General features: G+C 37.9%; 1 protein-coding gene across 1 annotated transcript in view; it reads right to left on the bottom strand.

Annotated features, from left to right (window-relative positions):
* Positions 1-25,617, bottom strand: part of HSDL2 (hydroxysteroid dehydrogenase like 2) — a 59,376-nt gene that overhangs the window by 15,122 nt on the left and 18,637 nt on the right. Inside the window, exons 7-10 of the mRNA XM_045840816.1 lie at positions 9,331-9,525; positions 7,564-7,635; positions 4,676-4,819; positions 1,333-1,461 (exon numbers count right to left, since the gene is read on the bottom strand). Of these exons, the coding sequence (XP_045696772.1) occupies positions 1,333-1,461; positions 4,676-4,819; positions 7,564-7,635; positions 9,331-9,525 (540 nt within the window). The remainder of the gene's footprint in view (positions 1-1,332; positions 1,462-4,675; positions 4,820-7,563; positions 7,636-9,330; positions 9,526-25,617) is intronic.

Below are 25,617 nucleotides of genomic sequence, written 5' to 3'. Positions count from 1 at the left end.
ACACCTTGGTCTCCATTTTTATAAAATGAAAATATTTTAGCTCACAGCACTCTTTTGAGTATTGCTTCACTCAGTAATCACTTACAAATGTTCACCATAATTATTGCTATTTCTGTGCAGAAGTTAACGAATTTTTATTTTAAGAGGTCATTAAGTTAAAAAAATTACATATTTGTATGATTTAACTTTACCAAACATTTATTGAGCATCTGTTATGTTGAAAACACTGTTTAAGCTTTATTAAGAAAGTCACTGAAACATTAAAAGTATTGAAAATAATTAAAGAGGTAACTATTCATCAACACTGAAAGATGTTATAATGTACTAAATGAAAAAAGATTATCAAACAGTAGTAATGCTGTAACACTGTTTTGTTTTGTTTTTCCTTAAAGCAAGATTATTTCTTTCTGTTAAAGATTTTATTTATATACTTTTTTTGCGAGGGGTAGGGAGGGAAAAAGAGAGAGAATCAATGTGTGGTTACCTCTCATACTCCCCCTATTGGGAACCTGACCCATAACCCAGGTGTGTGCCCTGACTGGGAACAGAACCAGCGACTCTTTGGTTTGCAGGCCAGTGCTCAATCCACTGAGCCACACCAGCCAGGGCTAACAGTGTTCTTATAAGCACATGTATTTATACATTCACAAAAACATACATGACTATAAACTGAAATCAACTGATAGTCATCTCTCAGTAGATAAAGAACAATTTTACTTATTTTTTCCTGTGTAGTTTTTAACTTTTATACTGTGAATGTTTAACACTATAAAAAATAGGAAAGTTGACAACACCTTTAGTAACATTATACACAGATTAGTAGGTAGGCCATTTGCATCCTGGATTAGAATTGGAAAGACCTACAGGGCACAGAACACACTATGATCTTCAATTTATGAAGATTAAAAGAGAACGAAGAGTCAATAACATTTACAATTCATTAAATGAAAGAATCCTTAGGTTAGAATGTTATAAGGCTAATGTTGCTTCTAATAAATACATATGCTAATTAACTTACCATCTGAAGTAGTGTTCTAAGACAGAAACATTTTTTTAAATTACTGTAAAAATTTTTTTTGGCACAGTTAGACATAGTTGAGCAGAACATAAAATTATAAAAAAGGTTCTCTTGGTTAAGGATGCAACAGAAAGCAGGGTCATGCTTTCTGTTGCATCCTTAAAATTCTGTTTTAATTTTTTAAAGAACTTCCACACTGTTTTTCATAGTGGAAAGCGATCCCACAAACAGTGCAAAAGGGTTCTGTTGTCTCCACACCATCACCAACACTTGTTTGTTGGTGTATTAATGAATTAATGCAATTGAAAACTCACCTGAAAACATTTTTACAAAATCATCAGTAGACATATGCATCACCACATCTGCCTGATCAGATGGCTCTCCATATCCGGCATTCCCACTCTTGTTTTTAAGATCAAGAAACCACGTTCCACCATCTTCACCTACACAGAAGATAAAGATAGAGAAATAAGTGCCCAAGAAGGCCTCTTCTTCTTAAACTTTATAACTGCTACAATTAGAATAAATAATTTTACATACTGCTATTTCCCAGGCTAAAATCCCCAGGCCTCTATCAATTTCAGCAAACACTTATTAAGTACTTATTATGTCCCAGGCACTGGGCTAGGCTCCAAAGACTCTGCAATAACATGGTTCTTACATAAGAGGAATTGGAGTCCGGAAATCCCAACTGAAGCTGAGATTTAAAAGTTAAGTAAGAATTAGCTAAATAAAGAACTGAAAAAAGTATAGTACAACCAGAAGGTAGAAAGGGTGAAAACAGTGGCGCCAGACAGGAGCCAAAGCAGTCAAATGAGTGCAGTGAGCCATGTACTCCCCGACTTCTAAGAGAGATGCTGTAGAAGGAGAATGACATAGACTTGTACTTTAAATAGATCGTGCTAACAGCAGTGTAAAGAACACATTGGAGAGGGTTAAAAAGGACGCAAAAGACTAGTTAGGATGGTTGGTGTTGGGTAATTTCGGAATTGAGGGTATATGGCTGGATCAGGATCACGGCAGTGGGGATAGAGAAAAGTAGGCGTATTTGAGAAATAATCTCAAAGCGGGACCCATTAGAACTAGTTACCTGAATGAATGTAAAGAGGAAAAGGTGGGGAAGGTGCATGAGAATGATTTACTAGTTTTGGGCATGAGGAACCGTAGATAGTGGTGTATGGTTTACTGAGAGAGGACTACTAAAGAAGAGCAGCTTTAACGGGTAGTGCCAAAGGCAGCTACTGGGAATGGTGAGTTGCTTTGGACATTTTCCAATTGTGACAGTCAAGTGAATATGTCAAATGAAGTCTGACTAGGCTAGAAATAGAGATATATAAGTAACCACTTCACACGGCCACTGAAGTCATGTGAGGGGTTGGAGTTTCCTGGCGAAAGTCTAGAGTGTTGAGACAGTGACCTGAAGAACATCCTTGAAGGACAAAGGAGAAGCCTCTAACACAGGAGACTGAGAAGGCACGATTACAGACAGAGAAGGAAAGCAGGGAAAGCTCCTGTCAAAGAGGCCAAGGAAAGGGAGAACTTCTGGAAGGAGTGGTCAGAAGCACCAAATGCTGCACAGGTGTGACCAGAATGATAAATGTCCACTGGTGACACAGAAGCCACCAAGGACTTTGGTGAAAACAAATTCAGTGGAATGGAGAAAAATAATACCAGAGCAGAGTGAATTGCAGGTGAAAATAATTTTGGCTTATTGTGTCTTGCTGTGTTTGTTTAAAATACAGAATAGACTGAACATGTTAAAATACCTTTGGGAAGGAGGTTGCAAGATGAACAGGTGAAAGAGAGGGCATAATTAATAGCGCAAAGTTCCTGAAGAGGCTAGAGGAGATGGAGTGTAGAACTTTGCTACTCAAAGTGTGCTCCATGGAGTGCCCATAGACTATCAACTGATTTCTCAAAAGAAACCTTACAGGCAAGAAGGGGTGGGAAAGAAGTATTTGAAGTCATGAAAGGCAAAGACCTACATCCAAGATGACTCTGTCCAGCAAAGCTATCATTTAGAATGGATGGGCAGATGAAGTGCTTCCCAGATGAGGTAAAGTTAGAGGAGTTCATCATCACCAAGTCCTTATTATATGAAATGTTAAAGGGACTTATCTAAGAAATAGAAGAAGATAAAAAACTATGAACAGTAAAATGATGACAAACTCACAACTATCAACCGAGCCTAAAAAAAAAAAACAAAAACTCAGCAAACAACTAGAACAGGAACAGAATCAAAGAAATGGGCATCACATGGAGGGTTTTGAGTGGGGAGGGAAAGGGGAAGAATAGGGGGAAAAGGTACAGGGAATAGGAAGCATAATTGGTAGGCATAAAATAGATGGGGAGAGGTTAAGAACAGTGTAGGAAACAGAGAATTCAAAGAGCTTATATGTACAACCCATGGACATGAACTGAGGTAGGGAAATGCTGGAGGGTTGGGGGTACGGGGCAGAGGGAGGATAAAGGGGAAAAATTTGAGAAAATTGTAATAGTATAATCAATAAAATATAATCTAAAAAAATAAAAAGTAATTAATTATTGATAGGAAAGGGAAAAAAAAGTGTGCTCCATGGACTGCAGTCTGGTCATCCCTGTCAGAAATGCAGAATGTGGACCTCGCTTCAGACCTGCCTGCTGAATCAGATTCTGCATTTTAGCATGAATCCAGGTCATTGGTATGAACATTCAAGTTTGAGACACACTGATCTAGAGTTGAATTCTGTTCTGTTGGGAGGGGAAGAAGGGAGGATGATGCCTACAATGGTTAATTTAATATAAGATGAAAGGAAGCAGAAGCAATTTATCTGTAGGTTTTTATTATCGCCCTGAAAGAGGAGATGGGATTATCCATTGACTCTGGTAGGAAGTAGTGAAGGGACAGACGGAAGATTTGAGGAACACTGAGGTTTAAAATAGTAACTGAGGAAAATAGGCAGTAACCAGATCACAGAAACAGAATTCTGAGGTGCTGCTCAGACCCCAGTAGAGGGGCAGTGATGAATTTCTACTGGTACAGATCCACTGGGTGGTGTGATTTTTTTTTCCATTTCTCTAGCAAGATTTAGCAGTCTGAGTGCAACTGTGGGTCAGCCAGATAGTTTGATTCAGCCAGGACTAGGGTGCTGGCAGGTGGTGACATCAGCACAAAAGGTCCAGAAAAGGAAGTAAAAACAGGAAGGTGCAGATAGATGAAGATTATTAAAATACAAGAGACAAAGGATAAAAGAACTGATAATGTCAAAGTCTTCCTACAATGGGAATGAGGTAGCCAGTTCTTAAAACTGTCATTAAGGTGTGTTAATGCTATATTAAGAATATTGAGATACTTTAAAAAGCTGACTACATTCAGACTGACTGGAAAAATCTCAAAGATAAAAGTAGTAAAGTGTCCATGGTGGATGATAAATTACTATATTATACTACCTGTTACACTGGAAGTATTTGTAATGTAGCTTTATATGTGTCCATAAGTACTGATCTTAACTTAAAAATACAAATCAGTAGCTATTTGTTATTCTGAAATGTCTGCATTCTAGGGTAAGGGTTCTGCATACAGCCAACCAGCCAGGTGATTATAACTGGAGGCTGATTTTCTTCCAAGGGAAATATCCTACTTTCATAAAAGACTCAGATAACCACATGTATCCTTACCTGAGAGTTCAAACTTATAGATTGCTTGAGTGGCTTTCACAATGTCATCACTGAGCGAGTTCTTAACAGCTCTAAATGTTTCTTCCACAGCTCCAGAACGTGATTTTGACTGTGGCTTTTCTTCTTTCACTTGTGGAGCAGCACCTGTAAAATATTGATGAAGATGGCTTTAAAGCCTAGGCCAAGGGTGTCAAACTCATTTTCACCAGGTGCCACATCAGCCTCGCAATTGCCTTCAAAGGGCTGAATGTAATTTTAGGACCATATAAATGTAACTACTCCTTAACTAGGGGCAAGGAGCTCAGCGCTGCCACCAGGTAGAAACAAGGTGCAGGGCCAGATAAAACAAGGAGGAGAGCTGGATTGGGCCCACAGGCCTTGTGTTTGCCACCTGTGGCTTAGGCAATATAAGGCCACACACAGAACTAACTGACAGAGTAGACTTGCTACCAATGAAACCTATTTGTCCAAAATGACTTTAAATATATTCAGTGGTATCTAAATGCGTAAACTGAACTAATGCAATAACAATCAAACATGTCAATTATGATTATAAATGCAAATTGTTTATATTCTCCAAGAAAAGGCTGATTCTCAGACTAGGCTTAAAAAAAGCAAACCACTACTAAACTATACAATGTTTATAATAAATGGACCTAAACAAACTATTGGAGCTTTCTTAATCATCCACTGTGAGTTCTAAAATCAAGTAAGAAGATGCCAGAGTCAAGAAGATGGAAGTATTGACTGTGTCATCATTCGATGTCTCCTGTGTAATCAGCGGAGCCAAATTGGAGACAACAGTCAGTAGACTACAACTATGTAAGCTTTAATGGGAAAGATACATTTAGAGCATTTCAATTACTCTTAAAAAAGAAAAAAGAAAAAGGACATAGCTAGCAGCCCTGACATAGCCTCTCCTGACTTCACACTAAATAAACATAAAAATATTTAAAAAAAAAACAACAAAAAAGACAAATACTAAATATCACCAAGGCAGACATCTGATCTGCTGTCAGAGTCTAGGAAGAAAGGTCATGGCTATTGAACAACACAAGACAACCTGTTGACTATGACTCTGCTCCCTGTGGAATAATGCCCACAGGGGAAAGAAGAGGCTGAGCATAGCAACCACACAGTTAGTTCATACAATGACAACTCCTCAATATAAATTAATAAGTTGAAATACTGGGGGAGGATATGCTAATTTAAAGGACTTGAAGTACTCAGGAGTTAGGAAAGAAATTTAAGTTTACTGCTTAAGGGTGTGGGCTTTGGAACTGAAGAAAGAAGAAATTAAATCCTGGCTCTGCCACCTGACAGCCATGTGATCTCAGATGTAAGATGAGAATAATACCTGTCTTGTAGGGGCATATGTATTAATGAGACAATGCATGCAAAGTATGTAGTACAGGGTCTGGCACACAATAGGTGCCCAATAAACATGTTGAAAAACAAATTAAATATATGTGATCAATGAGTGGTTCTTATTATTTAAATTTGGAATTTAAATAAGCTCAGTTCATGTACATCTTCCTCCGAAAAATAGATCCAATCTTTGACTGCTAGGCAAAACTCCGGATTTTGGACTTGCTTCATTAGAGGACCAGTCTCTGTTAGACTTTGATAAGCTAACTCATTTCTACCATTCCATACATGCCTTCTGAGATAAAGATGGGAAGTCTTGTTTTAATATTCTGATACATCCATGTGGCAACCAAATGAAAATCTCTTTTTTAAAGTGAAAAAAAATTAAATTTTAAAAAGATCTATCTCTGGGTGGTAAGATTTTGAATATTTTCTTTCCTTTCTATATTACAAAAGAAAAGTTTCCTAAGTAACTTTTTAAACTATCTCCAACAATCCGGAGAAAGAACAGATAAAATAGAAAGGATTAAGATTAAGCCAGAAAGGTTCAGCATGAAAATGCATTGCAGTAAGGTTCTATAAGTTTGCTAATATATAAACAAAATTTGTTCCTAAATTTTCTAGAAGACATCTAAAGAATTCATGATCACTTAGGAGATCCAGTGTCCATTATATAAAAATAAATTAAGGGCCCAGAAGAAGAACAACTATTCTTGTTAATAAACCATGAGAGAAATTTTTCTCATGGGTATTCGTTAAAGAGTGCTTCATCTGCCCTGGCTGGTTTGGCTCAGTGGATTGAGTGTTGGCCTGTGAACCAAAGGGTTGCTAGTTCAATTCCTAGTCAAGGCACATGCCTGGGTTGCAGGCCAGATCCCCAGTAGGGGACACTGAAAAGGTGACCACACACTGATGTTTCTCTCCCTCTCTTTCTTCCTCCCTTCCCCTTTCTAAAAATAAAGTCTTTTAAAAGAGGAGAGTGCTTCATCTGACATCTTTCAGTAAGCTGGTGGCATAAGGCTGGGACACAAAGATTATACCATGTAAACTCTGGACCAACTCAAAGGTGCTACTGTTTTTGAGTTATAAAAATAAAAAAAAGTAAAACCAAAACCTCCTTTGAAGTTAATTTCTCCCATAAAGTAGTCACATAGCACAAACTCTGTGAATGGTGTTAGGTATACTTTGGTATGACACATTTTTCCTCAAAATAAAATAACGCAACAATACAAAATACCTAAACTACCTAAAGATAGTGCCATGGGAAAAAAATAAAACCTTAAAAAGGGTTGAGATTTTTTTCAGACTTTTAAAAATTAAATCAAAAGCCTATATTATGAACTTTTTACTGGTAGAAAAAAAAGACAATCTTCTTTGCTAGAACCAAGACTTCACATTCCTTGTCTAGTTTAAACCACAAAATTATTTAAAAGCAGAAGACATGAATGTTTAATTCTATATTTTGGAAAAAACACTTAAGTATCTTTATTTTCCTACATAAAATATGGTCTAAATCTTACCATGGGATTTCATTTTCTGGGTAATTGTATCTGGGAATTCATCTAAGAAGAAATCTGGTAACAAAGGATGGCCTGAAAAAAATGACCCCCAAAATAATCAGGTTATTGCAACAACTTCAATATATTGAGATTTTAACACTTATTTAATAAACATTATATCTGTTTTTATTTAAATAATCATTCTGGTGTGATGGAAAGACCCCCAGGAGAATTGTTAAACTGCCTGATTACTAAGTAAAAATAGTTTCCCAGTGATCCTCCTCTCCTATGACAAATTTCATCTAACCATAGTCACCTGTTCAGTTAAGGCCTTACCTGCTCTTCCAAGGGCCTTTGCCCTCTTATCTGTCCATGCAACTCTTATGTCTTACATCCCTCCAAGGTGCTTAGGACTCATTTCCTACCTGACCCTCAAAGAGAAGGGGATTCCTCATTAAGAAGGACTTGTTCCCCATTTCTGTCTCTGTCTGTTACCCGCTCTCAGAAGATTAAAAAAAACTAAAGGACAGGGGTACATTGGTTTGTTATAGCCTAACACTTATCATAGTACCTAATCATATTAAGTTCTCAACACTTGATAGGGTTTTTAATTTAAATCAAATTTAAAATCTTATGTATAAAGATGCTATGCGTTTAGTACCTAAAGTGATAATTACACTGGACCCAGGACCCAGAAGACCTGGGTCTGGTCCAGGTTCTCCCTCTTACTAGCTGACTACCTTTAGACTGAGGCTCAATCTCTTCGAACATGTTTTTCTACTTGAAAGAGTAACTACTGAATACTGTGATTACAGCATATGCCAGGCACTGTGCCAAGCACATTATATACATTGCTGCATTGTTTTGACAAAAATCCTGAATGGAAGGTAACATTTCAGTAGTTTTACCAGTAAGGAAAGTGAAGCTCAGAGAAACTGGGGAACACATGTACAGTGCAGCAGAACTGGAATCTGAACCTGAGTTATCTCCCCCAAGACCCCATGTTCTTAATCATGACACAATATTGCTTCCCTCACAGGACTGCTGTGAGGTTAACTAGACAGTGTATATAAAAATGCTTTGTAAAACTGTAAGGAGCTATTTAATTCAATTCAGTTCAAACTGAGAGACAGGGATGATACAAATATAAATGGTTAACCTAATAAATAATATTTCAAACATACATTAGCCCAAATAAAGACTACATGTCCATTATTTGGTATATATTATCTTATACATATAGTAAAATGCATTATCATCACCATCATCATCTGCAATTTCAGAGAGAAAGAATGATTTTTGAATAAGGGGAACTACTGAGAACTTCTCACATCATGCCCTTGTACATCAGACCAGCCCTGCTCACTCACCTTCGCCATCTACCTGTAAGCTACTCTAGGAAACAAACATTTAGAAAATGCCCATCATCTTAAGAAGCTTTTGTGAAAAACCCACTGCTGTGTCTTCTGTTACCATGTCCTTGAATAAAATCTTTAGTCTGTGATTTTTAAAACTAATCTTCATTTCTGGTTTCAAGATTTGGAAATGGCTGAGAGGTGGAGTCCCACGGACCTTCTGCATCTGTTTATCACTTTAAAAGCCCCCAGCTCACCTCTGTTTTCCTTTCTTCTCTAAGGGGTGCTGGGATGGGGTTTTCCCCCTTATTGGGAGGACAGCTTTCAAAAGAGCATATTATTTTATAATCACACATACACACAAAAGAGATTTGTTCTCCTTGCAGAAAATGTGGAAAAATACATTGTTATTTTTAAAAACAATAAGCATTACCTGGTTTAATTGCATAGGCATCAAAATTTTTTATTCCTTCTTCTTTTAAGATATTTTCATCAATAATAAAGTTGCCAGTAAAAGTTTTAGGCTTTTTGAAAATGGAATACGCAGCATCTGCAATGATGTCAACTTTTCTACATTGGCTTTCAATACCTGATCCTCCCAGCATATCCATAGCGGCAGTGTGTATGGCTGTAGAGAAAACATACACATCCATAACTCCAAATCAAGTAATGGGACTATGGAAGTAACAAGCAAGATGGCTAGTCCCTTTGTTTCTCAGGTAGTGAAAACAAGATCCAGAGCTTGAAGCATTTGCTCAATGTTCTATTGACATAACAGGGGAGAAGACACATTTTCCTTGCTCTACACAAGGGTGCCTTACACAGAACTCCTTCATGAGGCTCACAGCAAAATTCAATTAGACTTTTCTGATTGAGAATACTTAAGAATTTGCACACCATTCTTCAGAGTCAAGAAAGCCAGTAAGATATAATAGAAAGCACAATGACCTGTAAGTCAGATGACTGAGATATGTCAACCATGCCATGATTTTTTGGAAAACCACATTAGCATCTTTCTGCCTCAGTTTCCTGTTTCTAAACTATGGAGCTCCTTTCTTAAGTTCATTGCCTCTCTTTCCTCTCTTCTACCATCTAGAGGCTTTGTTTTTCTTTTTCATCACTGTAGGCCCAGTGCCTAAAACAACAACAAACACATCACGCGAACTCAATAAGTAGAGGTTAACAACTGGATCCATCATAACATGAAATTCACTGATGACTTTCGGAAAAGAACATACATGATCTGTAGTAAAAGCTGATATAGCTCAGATCATAAGAATCCTGAAGGTGACCCTAAAACTTGAGTCTTATTAAGGAATAACTGGGTAAGTATCTAGTAGCTTCAGATTGAGTCTCCTGATTACAGGAGACTCAAAACAGTAACATGAGTCTTAAAATCAATGGGAGATTTCCTTTCACATAAACATATGCGTTGCATATCAGGTTTAAAACATCAGCATTGCCTTTGAGTCCTTCTTCTCTGGGGAGAGCGCTTATCTCACCTCTTTTAACACCTGCCAGCCCCCGCCAAGCACGCATATATTCTTCTGTTCACTCACTGAGTAAACCAAAGATAGCACTCATTATAAAGTGTACCACTAAGAAAAAAATCCTTAAACTATGATATATCATCAATTCTAAGGGCATCCTGATATCAAAGTGTAAGTGTAACAAAGTGATAACAAAGATGTGAAAGTGTAAAGCATGGGCATCTCAGAATCAATGAAATATGGTATAAACTGCCATGAGAAAACAGAAAGTAGGTCCTTTGAAAAACAAGTATGCTAGTTTTGGTTTTTAGCAACAGAGAAGTTTCTGTCACCTTGTCACCTTGGCCTCCCTGGTTAGCTGAGTTCCCACATCAATTTGCAATGTGTTCCACGTGATAGAGGACTGAAACTGTTCTGAGAGAGTATTGTTATCTTCCTCTCTGCTGCCAGGACTGAGATCAGTAGCTGTCATTTATTCCCAGACTCCTCACCCCAACCCACAGGACATCTACCCCAAAGTTGACCTCCCTCCTCTATACACTTGTTCTGACCAGCCAAGAGGTAAGAGGCCGCCGGCATTGTGAATAGCAGCTCTCATCCCTCCTCTCAGCCCTACCCTCCATTTCAGCAGGAACTGAACATACCACACGAATCCATTTATGAAATGGATTTTATAAAAAGAAAAAAATTATATTTTTGAAGGTGACCTAGCTGGGGGCCTGAGAGCCTCATGTTGTGAAATTACTAGAAGCCTGCTCACTGATCTGCGATCAGTGTGATCAGCTAAATTCAGTGGGGTCAAAAGTCTAGGCCCAAAGGGGTAATGTAGCTGGTGTAGAGAAGGCATTCAGAGTCAGAAAGGACAAACAGTAGACTGGGACACTGCTTTGATTGATGATAATATATGTTACACTGTACCCATCCCATTAAGTGCAATAAATCTCCTTTTCCTTACAGGGCAGTAATGTTGGGAGATTACTTCAGGTTCCAGTAGGGAGAGAGAGAAAGCCACTGTACACAGTCTTGGAAGAGGAATCTTATTTGTTTGAATAGAGATCTAATAGCAAATAGCTAGGGGGCTAGACACCCTCTCAAATCGATTTTCATTGCCTTGGTCATAAATAATGCTATTATCTTAGCTAACTTTCTTGCCTCCGCTCTCCACAGTCTTACAAGCCATCCTATATTCAGATTCCAGACTAAACTTCTTAAACTTCATCAACAATCCTATCACTCCACTGCTCCTGTTTTCCCTATACTTACTATTGCTCTCCTGCTTCAAAATTCTAAAGTGGTTCTCTACTGAATGTAGGCTAAAATTCAAACTCCTAAACCTGGCAATCAAAACCTGGGACTTAGCTCATCCATCTCCCCTCACCGCTTCAAACCCACCCAATATTCCAGTCAATCCAAACTTGCAGTTGCTTAAGTTCTGTGGAATATAGAGAGCCTACACCCTATCACACAGACACCAGTTCAAACTCCTTGTAGTTCCACCAAACATCTTCCCATACTATAGCCTTTCTTGTCCCTTCCCTCTGCCTGGAATGTTGTTCCCTCTGCCAGGAACATCTTGCCCAGTTCTTCAAATTCCAACATCCCCTTAAGGTCTCATTTCAATTGTTTACCTCTGTTAGGACATCTCCTTTCCTGACCTACAGCTTGAGACACAACACTCCTGTTATGTTTCAAAAGTATCAAGTACAAGCACATGGCATAATGAATTACGCCATATCACAAGGAATATGACTGTAGATTGAATTTACTGTGCCAATAAATCTAGAACCCAAATAGTACCAACGGTTCCAAGATGTCTAGTAAAACTTCTAAAATGAACATCTCAAAGCTAAAGTAAAAATCTTGGCAGTGACATGACTTCTGTCCATCCTGATACTGTCCTCCACATTCCCTCTCATGTAATGTCCTCCTCCTTTCTTACATAAGCTTTGTTCAGAATGTCTATTTTGAAGCTGGGCAGAAGATATGCATTTATTCATTTATCAAATATTTATTGAATAGCTATAATGACCATAATAAAATAAACACACATTGTCTCTACTTTCAAGCTTTCATTCTCACAAGACGTTACACTCTAGTTAAAAAATTAATAATTTACTTACAAATACTGTAAGTGATATGAAGAATAAGTGCATACTACTATACTAAATCCAACATCGGGCCCCATCTTATAAAAACTATCAGCAATATTTGACACAATTGATCATTCTCCTTCCTTGAAACACTTTCTTCAATTGGCTCAGGATATCATACTCCAGTTTCTTTCTACCCTGCTCTCCTATGTTGGGTCTTTCTCTTCTTCCCAACTTCTTACTGGTTAGTGGTCCTCTCCCTTCCTCTGTTTTCTCCCTAGATAATACCACCTAGCCTTGTGGCTTTATATACGATCTATATGCTGTTAACCCACAAATTCCAGTACCCTCTGGACCTCTCTCCTGACCACCATAATTGCAAACCCAGCTGCCTGGGGACCATCTCCACATGGATACTCAAACACGATGCCCCACCTGAACTCCAAACCTTGCTCTGCAACCTGTTCTACCTGAAACTTTCCCCAGCTCAGCTGATGTCAACTCCATTGTTCCAGTTACCAAAGCAAAAATCTCGGGAGTTGTCCTTGACTCTTCTTTCTTTCCTACGTCCCACACCTAATCTGCCAGCAGATATTGTCAATTCTAGCATCAAAATAAATTAGAATCTGACCACTCTCCCCACCTTTACTGCTATCACCCAGTCACATCTGCCACCCATCGGTGTCTAGGTTTCTGCAACAGCCTCTGAACTGATCTCCCTGTTTCTCCCTTTGCCCCCTGAGACACAATACCCAGAGATGCTTTCCCAAATTTATGCTTGATCAGGTCCCTCCTGGGCTCAAAACCCTGCAAAAGTTCCTCATTTCACTCAGAGTAAAAACTCAAGTCTTGGCAAGGACCTATAACACCTGGAGCCATGTCCTCACTGGCATCATCTCTTCATCTCCTACTCCCTTCCCTCACTCCAGCCACACCAGCCTGCTCCCTGCTCTCCCATGATGCCATGATGTATGCTCACTTCATAGGACTTTTACCCTGGCTATTTCCTCTGCCTTCACTGTTTTTCCCTCAGATAATTCATGGCTAACACATTCTCAAGGCTAATCACCTCCATCACCTCCTTCAAGTTCATGCTCAAATGTCACCTTCTCAAATTGCAACCTACTCTCCCTACCTCCAAATCCCCCTTACCTTGTCTACTTTTTAGCATTACTATATATTTTGTTTTTCATGATGTTAATTATCTATTGTGTCTTTCCTAATTAGACTGTAAGTTCCTTAAGGACAGAGAATCTTGTCTGTTTTGTTCTATGATGTATCTTAAACAACTAGAACAGGTGCCCAATAAATATCTGTTGTATGAATAAAATCTAAAATCTTTAGAGTAGACCAGGCTTCTTCCAATTTTGTTACCCCAGGATCCCAAAAACCTAAAGATTCAGGAAGTAGATGCAGGGAAGGAAGGGTAAAGTACAATGCAAACAGTTTTTCATCTCCCACACTAAATGGTAAACCTTTTGAGGGTAAGGACTGCATCACATCCACCTTAGTACCCCCTAATGCCTTGTACACAGTAGATGATAAATTGTCTGTTAAATATGTAATGAATGAATACTACAGAGAACTGTGCCTGGAATATAAAAATGTTTGCCAGATGAATGAAAAGACAGTAACAAGTAACATAACAGAGGTACAAGAATATTATGTTAGGACTTTGGTTGTCTCAGAGTCCTTCTTTTCTGCCTGCCTGACTTTCACTATCTATTAACTTTAGTAACAGCAATGTTTGACGTGGGAGCAGGAGGTTGAGAAGGAAAGGAAGTTGACAAAGGTCACAGTAAAGTATGAGCTTTTAAAGTCTTTGTGATTTACACTAAGTAACATTGTTTACCAACATGACTAAGAATACATAATATATATACTAACAATTTCATTTATGTATAATATTTACATATGAAACAATACTGACCCTTACTATGTGTAGTACTCTCTAATATTTTCTACTTTATTCCATTAGAAATAAAACAAAAAATTGTATAGCCATTTGCTGCCTACTAAATCAATTAATTCCATAAGCCACTAAATTGATTTCATGCCTCACTAAATCAATTTCATGACTCACCAATGAGTCTTAGCATATGGTTTGAAAAATATTGTAGAAACTCTTTTTCACTCTTACCTTTTACCCCATTGCAAAGAATAATCCTCTCCAGAAAATCTTAAAAGAATTGTGTCTGATACAGAAACATAAGAGAAACAAAGAAGCAATAAAAAATGGTTCCCAGACTGGACCAGGAAATAAAGGAACCTTGGTCAAATTACAGAAGAAAGGAATCAATTTTAACAATTGATTCCTGGAGTCCTTAGAAGGAAAGAAGGATGGAGACTACAGAGCTGGCTGCAACAGTTAAATTTCCTAAGAGTCGCATCGGCAACATGCCCCAGTGCTCCACATTTTCTTACCCGCAGCCCAGCAGCCCCTTATTTCCTCGGCTTCAATACCGGCCCATTAGACCTCTCACTACTGCCTGGAGCTGAGGAAATCCCTTCACCCAAAACACAGCAGATGGGAAGCGCAGATGAAAAGAAATCCCTCATCTGTTCCTAAGCTAGAATTCTGGATACATTTCACATTGCCATATGTGGCACTTCAGTTCAACAGTACCCACAAAGCTACAGTACTTCATAAAAATACTGGATTAAATGTACTTTTAATGGGCAACTCCTACCAACCTAGTCATCTACTAGGTGAAAATGCCAAAGAAGTATCCCCAGGGCCCTGCGTAGTGTCTGCCACATGGTAACTGTCTAGTAGGTATTTACAGAGTGATGAAAATATATAAAATAATGCCAGAAGGAAAAAGAATGGGAATAAACAATGTAAAGGCCCCTAGTGAATACAGGAATATGTTAAATGAACCAATGGAAAGAATCAAGAAAAATCATGCCCTGGCTGGATAGCTCACTTGGTTGGAGCATGACCCTGATATGACAAGGTTGTGGGTTCGATTCCCAAACAGGGCACACACTAGAAGCAACAAATGAATGCATGAATGGGTGGAACAACAAATCGCTGTTTCTCTCTCTCTTTCTTTCTCCTTCTCTCTCTAAAATCGATAAAGAAAAAAAAAAGAAAAAACAAAACCAGAATGTTAGATATTCTGTAAGATTAAATGACCTGGTTTTTCAAGAAATAAGTGGCAAGGAAATAAAAAAAGAGTGTAACTGCTAAAGATTAAAAAACATTTAAGAGACATAGCACATAAATATAATGTGTGGAACTTGTTTAGACCCTGATTTGAACAGACTCACTGCAAGGAAAACATTTGAAACACCTGAGGAAACTAGAGCACTGATAGGATATTTGATGATATTAAAGTACTACAGTTCATGAATTTTAGCTATGATAATGATTTTATGGGTTTCTTTTTTAAAAAGAGCCCTTATATTTTAAAGATACATATTAAAGTATATAGAGATTAAATGGCAGTGTAACTTAGATTGGCTTTAAAGTAATCCAGTGGGGCACAGGTGGGAATGGATGAAGGGGATGGAGGCATGTGGGCTGGCGAAACCAGACTGGCCATATGTTGAAAGTGTTGAAGCTGAATAATACATGAGGTAGTGCTGTGCTCTCCACTTGTGTACATCTGTATATACGTTTGAAATTTTCCATAATTCAGGATCTAAATAATAGGTAATAAGAGCCTTACAGATTAATTATAACTGCTCATTTTTAACAAGTTTATTTTTTATTTTTTTAAGATTTTATTTATTTGTAAAAAGAGGGAAAGGGAGAGAGAAAGAGAAAGAAACATCATTGTGAGAGGGAACATCAATTGGTTGCCTCTCATATGCACCCTAACTGGGGACTGAACAAATAGGCTGAGACACATGAGATAAAAAAGAGGAAACAGAAGGAAGAAAAATGGAATACCACCAAACAAACTCAAGAGTCAGAAACACAGAGGAAAAGAACCAATGTAGGCACAGAGCTACCAGAAAACAAACAAAATGACTACAGGAAACCCTCATACATTAGTATTTACCCTAAATGTAAATGCCCTGAATCTACCAAGAGAGAGGCACAGAGCAGGAGATTAAATAAAAAAATAAAACCCAACCATACACTGCTTTCCAGAGACACATCTGTGAAAGGGTGGAAAATAATTCTCCAAGTAAATAACACACACAGAAAAGCAGGTGTAGCCATACTTATATGACTTAATAGATTTAAAAATAACAAATAGATTTAAAAATAACAAATGTAACAAGAAACAAAGATGGATATTTTATAATGATAAAATGGGCACTCCATCAAGAAGACATAACACCTCTTAATCTATATGCACCCATTCAGGGAGCACCAAAATATATAAAGCAATTACTCACAGAGCTAAAAGAAGAAACAGACCAAAACACAATTAAGGTTGGGGACCTTAATACTCCACTGAGAGCTCTAGATAAATTACCCAAACAGAAAATCAATAAAGAAGTATCAGCCTTAAATGGTACATTATACCGAATGGACATAACTGACATGTATAGAACCTTTCATCCCAGAACATCAATTATACACTCTTCTCTAGTGCATATGGAACATTCTCAAGGGTAGACAATATGTGGAGTCACAAAACTAGCCTTAACAAATTCAAGAAGATTGAAATTATACCAAGCATAATCTCTGACCACAAGGCCTTGAAATTAGAAATCAACTGCAAAAAGGAAGTAAAGAACCCCATGAATATTGTGGAGGTTAAACAACGTACTACTAAAAAATGATTGTGTCAATGAAGAAATAAAAGGTGAGGTCAAAAGATCTATAGAGAGATATGAAAATGAAAATACAATATATCAAAACCTCTGGGATGCAGTGAAAGCAGTAATAAGGGGGAAGTTTATGTCATTGCAGGCCTATTTCAAGAAACAAGAGAAATCCCAAGACATAACCTAACATTACATCTTAAAGAACTAGAAAAAGAGCAAAAGCAACCCAAAGTCAAAAGAAATAACAACTAGAGCAGAATTGAATGAAATGGAGAACAAAGACTGTACAAAAAATTAACACAACAAAGAGCTTCTTCCTTGAAAAGATTAGTAAAATCGATAACCCCCTGGTTAGACTAAGGAAAAAAGAGAAAAGACACATGTAAACAAAACCAAAAATGAAAAAGGAGAAGTTACCACAGACACCACAGAGATACAAAGGATCGTACTAGAATACAATGAAAGACTATATGCCACCAAATTCTATAAGATAGAAGAAATGGATAAGTCCTTAGAAATATATAACCTTCCTAGAGTAAACCGTGAAGAATTGTAAAATCTAAATAGACCAATTAGCAGTGAGGAAATCAAAGCTACCATCAAAATCCTTCCAAAACATAGAAGTCCAGGACCAGATGGCTTTGCCAGTGAATTCTACCAAACATTCAAAGAAGAGTGAAAACCTATCATTCTCAAACTCCTTGAAAAAACTGAAGAAGAGGTAGTACTTCCTAACACATTTTATGAGGCCAACATAACCCTGATACCAAAACTTTCAAGGACAACACACAAAGAAAACTACAGACCAATATGTATGATGAATACAGATGTAAAGATCTGAAACAAAATACTAGCAAATCAAATACAACTATACATAAAAAAAAATTACATATCACGATCAAGCGGGGTTTACTCCAAGGCAAGAAAGATGGTTTAACACATGCAAATCAATCAATGTAATATACCACATTAACAAAAGAAAGCATAAAAATCATATGATCTTATCAATAAATGCAGAAAAACATTTGATAAAATAAAACATCCACTTACGATTAAACACTCCATAAAATAGGAATAGAAGGAAAGTACCTCAACATAATAACGGCCTTATATGACAAACACTCAACTAATATCATATTCAATGATGAAAGACTGAAAGCTCTTCCTCTAAAATCAGGAACAAGACAAGGAGGCCCACTCTCACCACTCTTATTCAACATAGTTCTGGAAGTCTTAGCCAGAGTAATAAGGCAAGAGAAGAAATAAAAGGAATCCAAATTAGAAAGGAAGAGGTAAAAGTGTCACTTTTCACAGACAACATGATTCTGTACATAGAAAACCCTAAAGACTCCACTAAAAAACTATTAGAAACAATAAACAAATAAAGTTGCAGGATACAAAGTTAATGTACAAAAATCCACTGCTATTAGTATACAAGAATATACTAATAATAAAACTTCAGAAATAAAATTTAAAAAATCCTTTTGCAATTGCAACCAACAAAAAAAAAACCCACCTATGAACAAACTTAACAAAGAATGTGAAAGACCTGAAAACTACAAAGCATTGTAAAAAGAGATAAGGAAAAAAAAGAGATAAGAAAAAGATACAATGAAATGGAAAGATATTCCATGTTCATGGGTTGGAATAATCCACGCAGTTAAAATGGCCATATTACCTAAAGCAATATATCGATTTAACGCAATACCCATCAAAATCCCAACGTCATTTTTAACAAAATAGAACAAAAAAAAACACATCAGATTTATATGGGACCAGAAAAAAAAAAACAATAACCAAAGCAATTCTGAGAAAAAAGAATAAAGCTGGAGGTATCACACTACCTTAAAATTATACTGCAAAGCTACGATAATAAAAACAGCATGGTATTGGCAGAAAAACAAACACAAATCAATGGAACAGAATTGAGAGTCCAGATATAAAACCACATATATATGGGCAAATAATTTTTGACAAAAGAGCCAGAAACACTCAATGGAGGGAAAAAAAAGCCTCTTTAATAAATGGTGCTGGGAAAACTGGAAAGTCACATGCAAAAGAATGAAACTAGATTACAGTTTGTCTCCATGTACAAAAATTACTTCAAAGTGGATCAAAGACTTAAATATAAGAGCTAAAACAATAAATTACATATTGGGTTGGCCAAAAAGTTCATTCAGTTTTTTTCTGTATGATGGTTCTAGTATTTAGTTGTCTTTAACTTCATTCAAAACAATTTTGTTAGATTGTACTGTTAGTGCTGTCATATCAGCATTTAAGAAAACATCAAAATTGGTGAATTTTTGTGCAGCTATTTTAATATTGAAGATGGAAGAAAACACAAAACATTTTCGGTATATTATGCTTTATTATTTCAAAGAAGGTAAAAATGTAACTGAAACACAAAAAAAGTTCTGTGCAGTGTATGGACAAGATGCTGTGACTGATTGAAAATGTCAAAAGTGGCTTGCAAAGTTTTTTGGTACTATTGACATTTTGGCCAACTAATCCTTTGCTGTGGAGCTGTCTTATGCATTGGAAGATGTTTAGCAGCACCCCTGGCCTCTAACCACTAGAAGCCAATAGCACGAGATAGCTGACAGGATAACAATATTCAAATCAATAAAGTTTTTGGTGAAAATGAAAAATGTGTCTTTTTATTTTATGGAAAAAACAAAACAGACTTTTTGGCCAACCCAGTGGAAGAAAACACAGGTACTAAACTTAGAGACCTTGGCTGTGGAGAACATTTTATGAATTTGACCCCAAAAATGAGGGAAACACAGACAAAAGTAAATGAATGAAACTATATTAAATTAAAAGGCTTCTGCACAGCAAAAGAAACCAACAACAAAACAAAGAGGTAACCAAACAAATGGGAGATATTTACAAACAACAGCTCCAACAGAGGTTTAATATCCAAAATATATAAAGAACTCATAAAACTCAACATGAAATGATCCAATTGAAAAATGGGCAGGGGGACTTCCGGCCAAGATGGAGGCGTAGACAGACACACTGTGCCTCCTCACACAACCAAAAGAGCAACAACAACAACTTAAAAACAAAAGATAACCAGAACTGACAGAAAATCGAACTGTACAGAAGTCCGACAACCAAGGAATTAAAGAAGAAACATTCTTCCAGACCAGTAGGAGGGACGGAGACAGGCAGCTGGGCAGAGAGGACTCGAGGCAAGGCAGTGGCTGGTGGACCCAGTGAGGCAGCAGAATGGAGCAGGGCAGGCAAGGTTGCAGCTGGCCGGCAAGGCAGTGGCTAGTAGAGCTGCTGGTCCCACGTTCGCATGCAGATAAACTGCAAGGCACAACTGCAGAGCAAGACTCCAGGGCAACCCAGGGCTCCAGCTTGGGGAAATAAAGCCTCAAACCTCTGATTGAAAACACCAGTGGCGGCTGAGGCAGCAGCAAGAGAAACTCCCATCGTTGGAGAGACCCACAGGGTCCTAGAACATACACAAACCACCTACCTGGGAATCAGCACCAGAAGGGCCCAATTTGCTTGTGAGTAGCGGGGGAAGCGACTAAAAACTGGCAGAGAGCAAAGTAAGTGGCACTGTTCCCTCTTGGACCCCTCTCCCACATACAGCATCACAACCCAGCAACGTGGGTTGCCCTGCCCTGTGGAACACCTTAGACTCCCCGACCCATACTACGTAACAGGCATGCTGAGGCAAAAAAAAATGGCCCAAATGAAAGAACAGATCAAAGCTCCAGAAAATATACAACTAAGTGACGAAGAGAGAGCCAACCTATAAGATGCACAGTTCAAAACACTGGTAATCAGGATGCTCACAGAATTGGTTGAATACAGTCGCAAATTAGATGAAAAATTGAAGGCTACGCTAAGTGAAATAAAGAAAATGTACAGGGAACCAACAGTGACAGGAAGGAAACTGGGACTCAAATCAATGGTGTGGACCAGAAGGAAGAAATGAACAGTCAACCAGAAAAGAATGAAAAAACAAGAATTCAAAAAAATGAGGAGAGGCTTAGGAACCTCCAGGACATCTTTAAATGTTCCAACATCCAAATCACAGGGATGCCAGAAGGAGAAGAGGAAGAGCAAGAAATGGAAAACTTACTTGAAAAAATAATGGAGAATTTCCCCAATTTGGCAAAGGAAATGGACTTCTAGGAAGTCCAGGAAGGCCAGAGAGTCCCAAAAAAGTTGGACCCCAGGAGGAACACACCAAGGCACATCATAATTACATTAGCCAAGATTAAAGATAAGGAGAGAATCTGAGAAGCAGCAAGAGAAAAGGAGATAGTTACCTACAAAGGAGTTCCCATAAGGCTATCAGTTGATTTCTCAAAACAGACCTTGCAGGCAAGAAGGGGCTGGAAAAAAGTATTCCAAGTCATGAAAGGTAAGGACCTACATCCAAGATTGCTCCATCCAGCAAAGCTTTCATTTAGAATGGAAGGGCAGATAAAGTGCTTCTCAGATAAGGTCAAGTTAAAGGAGTTTATCACCACCAAGCACTTATTATATAAAATGTTAAAGGCATTTATTTATCTAAGAAAAAGAAGATAGAAAAATATGAACAGTAAAACGACAGCAAACTCACAGTTATTAACAACCACACCTAAAAAAAAAAAACAAAAACAAAAGCAAAGGAATCAACTAGAACAGGAACAGAATCACAGAAATGGAGATCACATGGAGGGTTATCAGCAGGGGAGTGGGAGGGGGAGAGAGGGGGAAAAGGTACAGAGAATAAGTAGCATAAATGGTAGGTAGAAAATAGGGAGAGATAAGAATAGTATAGGAAATGTAGAAGCCAAAGAACTTACATGTAGGACCCATCGACAAGTACTAAAGGTGGGGAGAATGCAGATGGGAGGAGGTGTGCTGGGCAGAAGGGAATAAAGGAGGGAAATGGAAAAACTGTAATAGCATAATCAATAAAATATATATATATTTTAAAGATTGTATTTTTATTTATTTTTAGAGAGGGAAGGGAGGGAGATAGAGAGAGAGAGAGAAACATCAATGTGTGGTTGCTGGGGGTTATGGCCTGCAACCCAGGCATGTACCCTGGCTGGGAATCGAACCTGCGACACTTTGGTTTGCAGCCCGCGCTCAATACACTGAGCTACGCCAGCCAGGGCTAATAAAATATATTTTTAAAAACTTTTTAAAAAGGAAAAATGGGCAGGGGTTCTAAACAGACACCTCTCCCAAGAAGACATACAATTGGTGAATAAATGTATGAAAAAATGTTCAACCTAACTATTAGGGAGATGCAAATCATAACTACCATGAGATACCACCTCATATTATCAACACAAGAAGTGATAACAAGTGTGGAGAGGTTGTGGAGAAAAGGGAACTCTCCTTCACTGCTGGTAGGAATATAGACTGGTACAGCTACTATGGAAAACAGTTCCTAAAATAATTAAGAATAGTTACCATATGACCAACCAATCCCTTTCCTGGGTATCTACCCCCAAAATTACAAATATGTATTCTTAAATATATATGCACCCCTTCGTTCATCACAGCATGATTCACAGTGGCCAAGACACGGAGACAACCAAAGTGTCCTTCAATAGAGAATTGAATAAAGAGGATGTGGTACATACACACAGTGGACTACTACTCAGGCATAAGAAAAAATGAAATACTGCCATTTGCAACAACACGGATGGACCCTGAGAATTTATGCTAAGTGAAATAAGTCAGTCAGAAAAAGCTAAGAACCATACTTTTCTTTCACCATTTTTCCATGCTCATATGAGCTCTATATAATTCAATTACTTCCATATTTTCCCCTGCCCCTTCTCAGTTTTGAAAAGACAGATGAATGCTTTTGGTTAGAGAGACTAATCCTAAAGTTTTCTCTTACAGTATGTTTCCTATATCAAGTTATTTGGTACTTATATTTCATATTCCCAATGATTCTATCACAACTCATTTACATCTAGCCATACAAATTACAGGGTTACTTCCTAGAAATTATTTCCACTCATTTCCCTCTATTTAGAAGTCTCTTTTCTGATTGATTTGTTTGGTTAAAAGCACTTACAGATGATTTTTGTCAAATATGATATCCTTGCACATACCCCTATCTTCCCTTCATCTTGTTAATACATATTATCTTGATTGGATCCCTTCTTATCAGTAATCTATAGATGTTATTCCTCTGACTTCTAGTTTCTCTTGTTGCAGACAATGAGTATGCAATCTGTTTTTTCCTTTGTAACATATTATTCTGGAAAGCCTGTAAGATTTCTTTTTTATCCATAAAATTCTGAGATTCTCCAAGGTGTCTTTTCTTCCCAATAAATTCAACCTTAAACTTGGTAAAAAGTTTAATCTGTACACTAAAGTCTTTCTTCAGCTCAAGGGAATTGTTTTCTGTTTTTAGTTCTATTATTGTTTCTCCTCTATCTGTTCTTTATCCTCCTCCTGGGATTCCTGATATTTGCATGTCATGGTCCCTAAATCTTTTTTCTTTTTCTTCAGAGTGTTTTTCCTCTGAGATATCCCTTGTACTTGAACTTGTAAGCTACTTACACATGTGTTAACAGTGACCATTCCATTCTTCAATTCAAATACTGTATTATTATTTTAATTCAAAACACATCTTTGTATAGTTCCAATAAATCATTTTTCATGCTACAATTCAATCTCTTAAGTAGCTGTATTTATTTACTCAAGGTATTTTCTGTTTTCTTTAGCAGTTTTATTTCACTGAAAGCTGCTTTTCTGGGACTGTGGCATAGTCTTTCTGTGTTGGACATTAGCTGCACTGCACTCTTTTGTCTCCTTATTGTTCTATTCACCCCTAAACAATTTAAATGGTGGCAATCCTGCCAGCAGTGGCAAGCACAGCAGTCTCTTCCCCATGGGTAGGTGACGTATCAGATGTACCAGTCATTGAATCCCTCTGGGGGCCTAAATAAGGCTCCTTGGTCCCCTCACTGTCTGAGCCTCAAGGGTAGGAAATACTTACTTGACCTGTTGAATCACCCTGTTGAGTACTCAGATCTCCATGGGTCAAGCTATTTCCAGGAACTTCTGAGTATTTATTCTCTTTCCAGTGCTGGTCCCATCCTGTCCTCTGGACCAGAAGGGAACCAAGTTCTTCACAAGCTTCTCATTTGCTTCTCTTATAGAATCAATGCTTTGCTCATTCCTTCCAAATCCTGCCTGCCTGCCACCCCAACATCTGCTCCTCTCAGGACAGTTTGTGGCTGGTTAGAAAGGGAGGACAGCAAGGACATGACTTTCAACAGTCACCTTTCCAGAAACCCTCTACTCTCAAATAAGTGGACTATAGGGAATCAGTCCACATGGCAATGGCGAATGTAGCTCAGTCCTGGTTCGGATAACTGACAGGCGTGAGGCGGCACACAGGAGCCAGGCCCACAGATCGGCTTTCCCCTGGGGAACCAGGCCTGCATTATATCTAGGCTGCTTTGAGGCTTGCTTTTGCTAAAACTCCCTCACCCTGAGTTGAGGCAGCAAATGTTTAATGCATATCTTCGAAGTAACTTCCTAAAGTCTATGCTAACCCTCCCAAGGGCGAGTGTAACCAGTTCAACCACTTTTCCCCAACCACTTTGCCACTTCCATTTTCCATTCCCCTTCTTTGTTATCTGTAAGAAGTAATCACCTAAAGCAAACTTGAGCATGATGAATGAGAACCTTCTTTGATGTAATGCTCCCAGAAAGCAATTAAAGCCTGTCTAGGCAAGGGTCGGTGCTCTCTCACTCAGAGAGTAGCCATGCCGCCCCTTTTCTCCACAGGACTTCTGCAGTCCATGTGAATTTGTTCGTCGTATCCACAACACCACAGACACCACTGATTGGAGTCTGCATCAGTGAACAATATTTCCGTTGCCATCTATATGTCTCAAGGAATGTAATGAAGAATATAAAGATTCTTTCAAAAGGATGCCAAGGCTTTCATTCATTCATGCAATAAGTATCTGTGTGCCACAGTGGTTTCAGGAGCAGAAACATCATTATTGAGTTTCCTTGGAATGAGGCCACTCTAACTTAGGTGTTTAAGTTCTGTGTTAGTATAATAAAGGTTCTGTTAAATTTTTAAAAAGTGAAATGAAAAAGTGGTTCCCATTATGTATTCTCTTGATCATTAAATACACTTTCCTGACATAGGATTGCCATTTATTTTTAAGATGAAAAAACTTCAGGTTTGCACAAGCATTATCTGTTAAATATATGGAAAAAAAGTATAGAGAAGAGATTGTCTTTTTCCTTCTTTAAGCTAGTTATTATATGTAAGTGGAGAATAGGAACCCATGAGAAGGGCAAGCTTTCCCTTTCTGTCAATTTTGTTGGGTCTCCCTCATTTTTACACAGCATTTTCCCAGGCCATCAATACCTGCCATACATGAATTCTAAAGCTGCATACAATGTAAG

Source organism: Phyllostomus hastatus, unplaced genomic scaffold (genome assembly GCF_019186645.2).
Source record: "Phyllostomus hastatus isolate PE091 unplaced genomic scaffold, TTU_PhHast_1.1 phas_contig_34, whole genome shotgun sequence".
NCBI lineage: Eukaryota > Metazoa > Chordata > Mammalia > Chiroptera > Phyllostomidae > Phyllostomus > Phyllostomus hastatus.
This window is presented reverse-complemented; position numbering and strand designations above follow the sequence as displayed.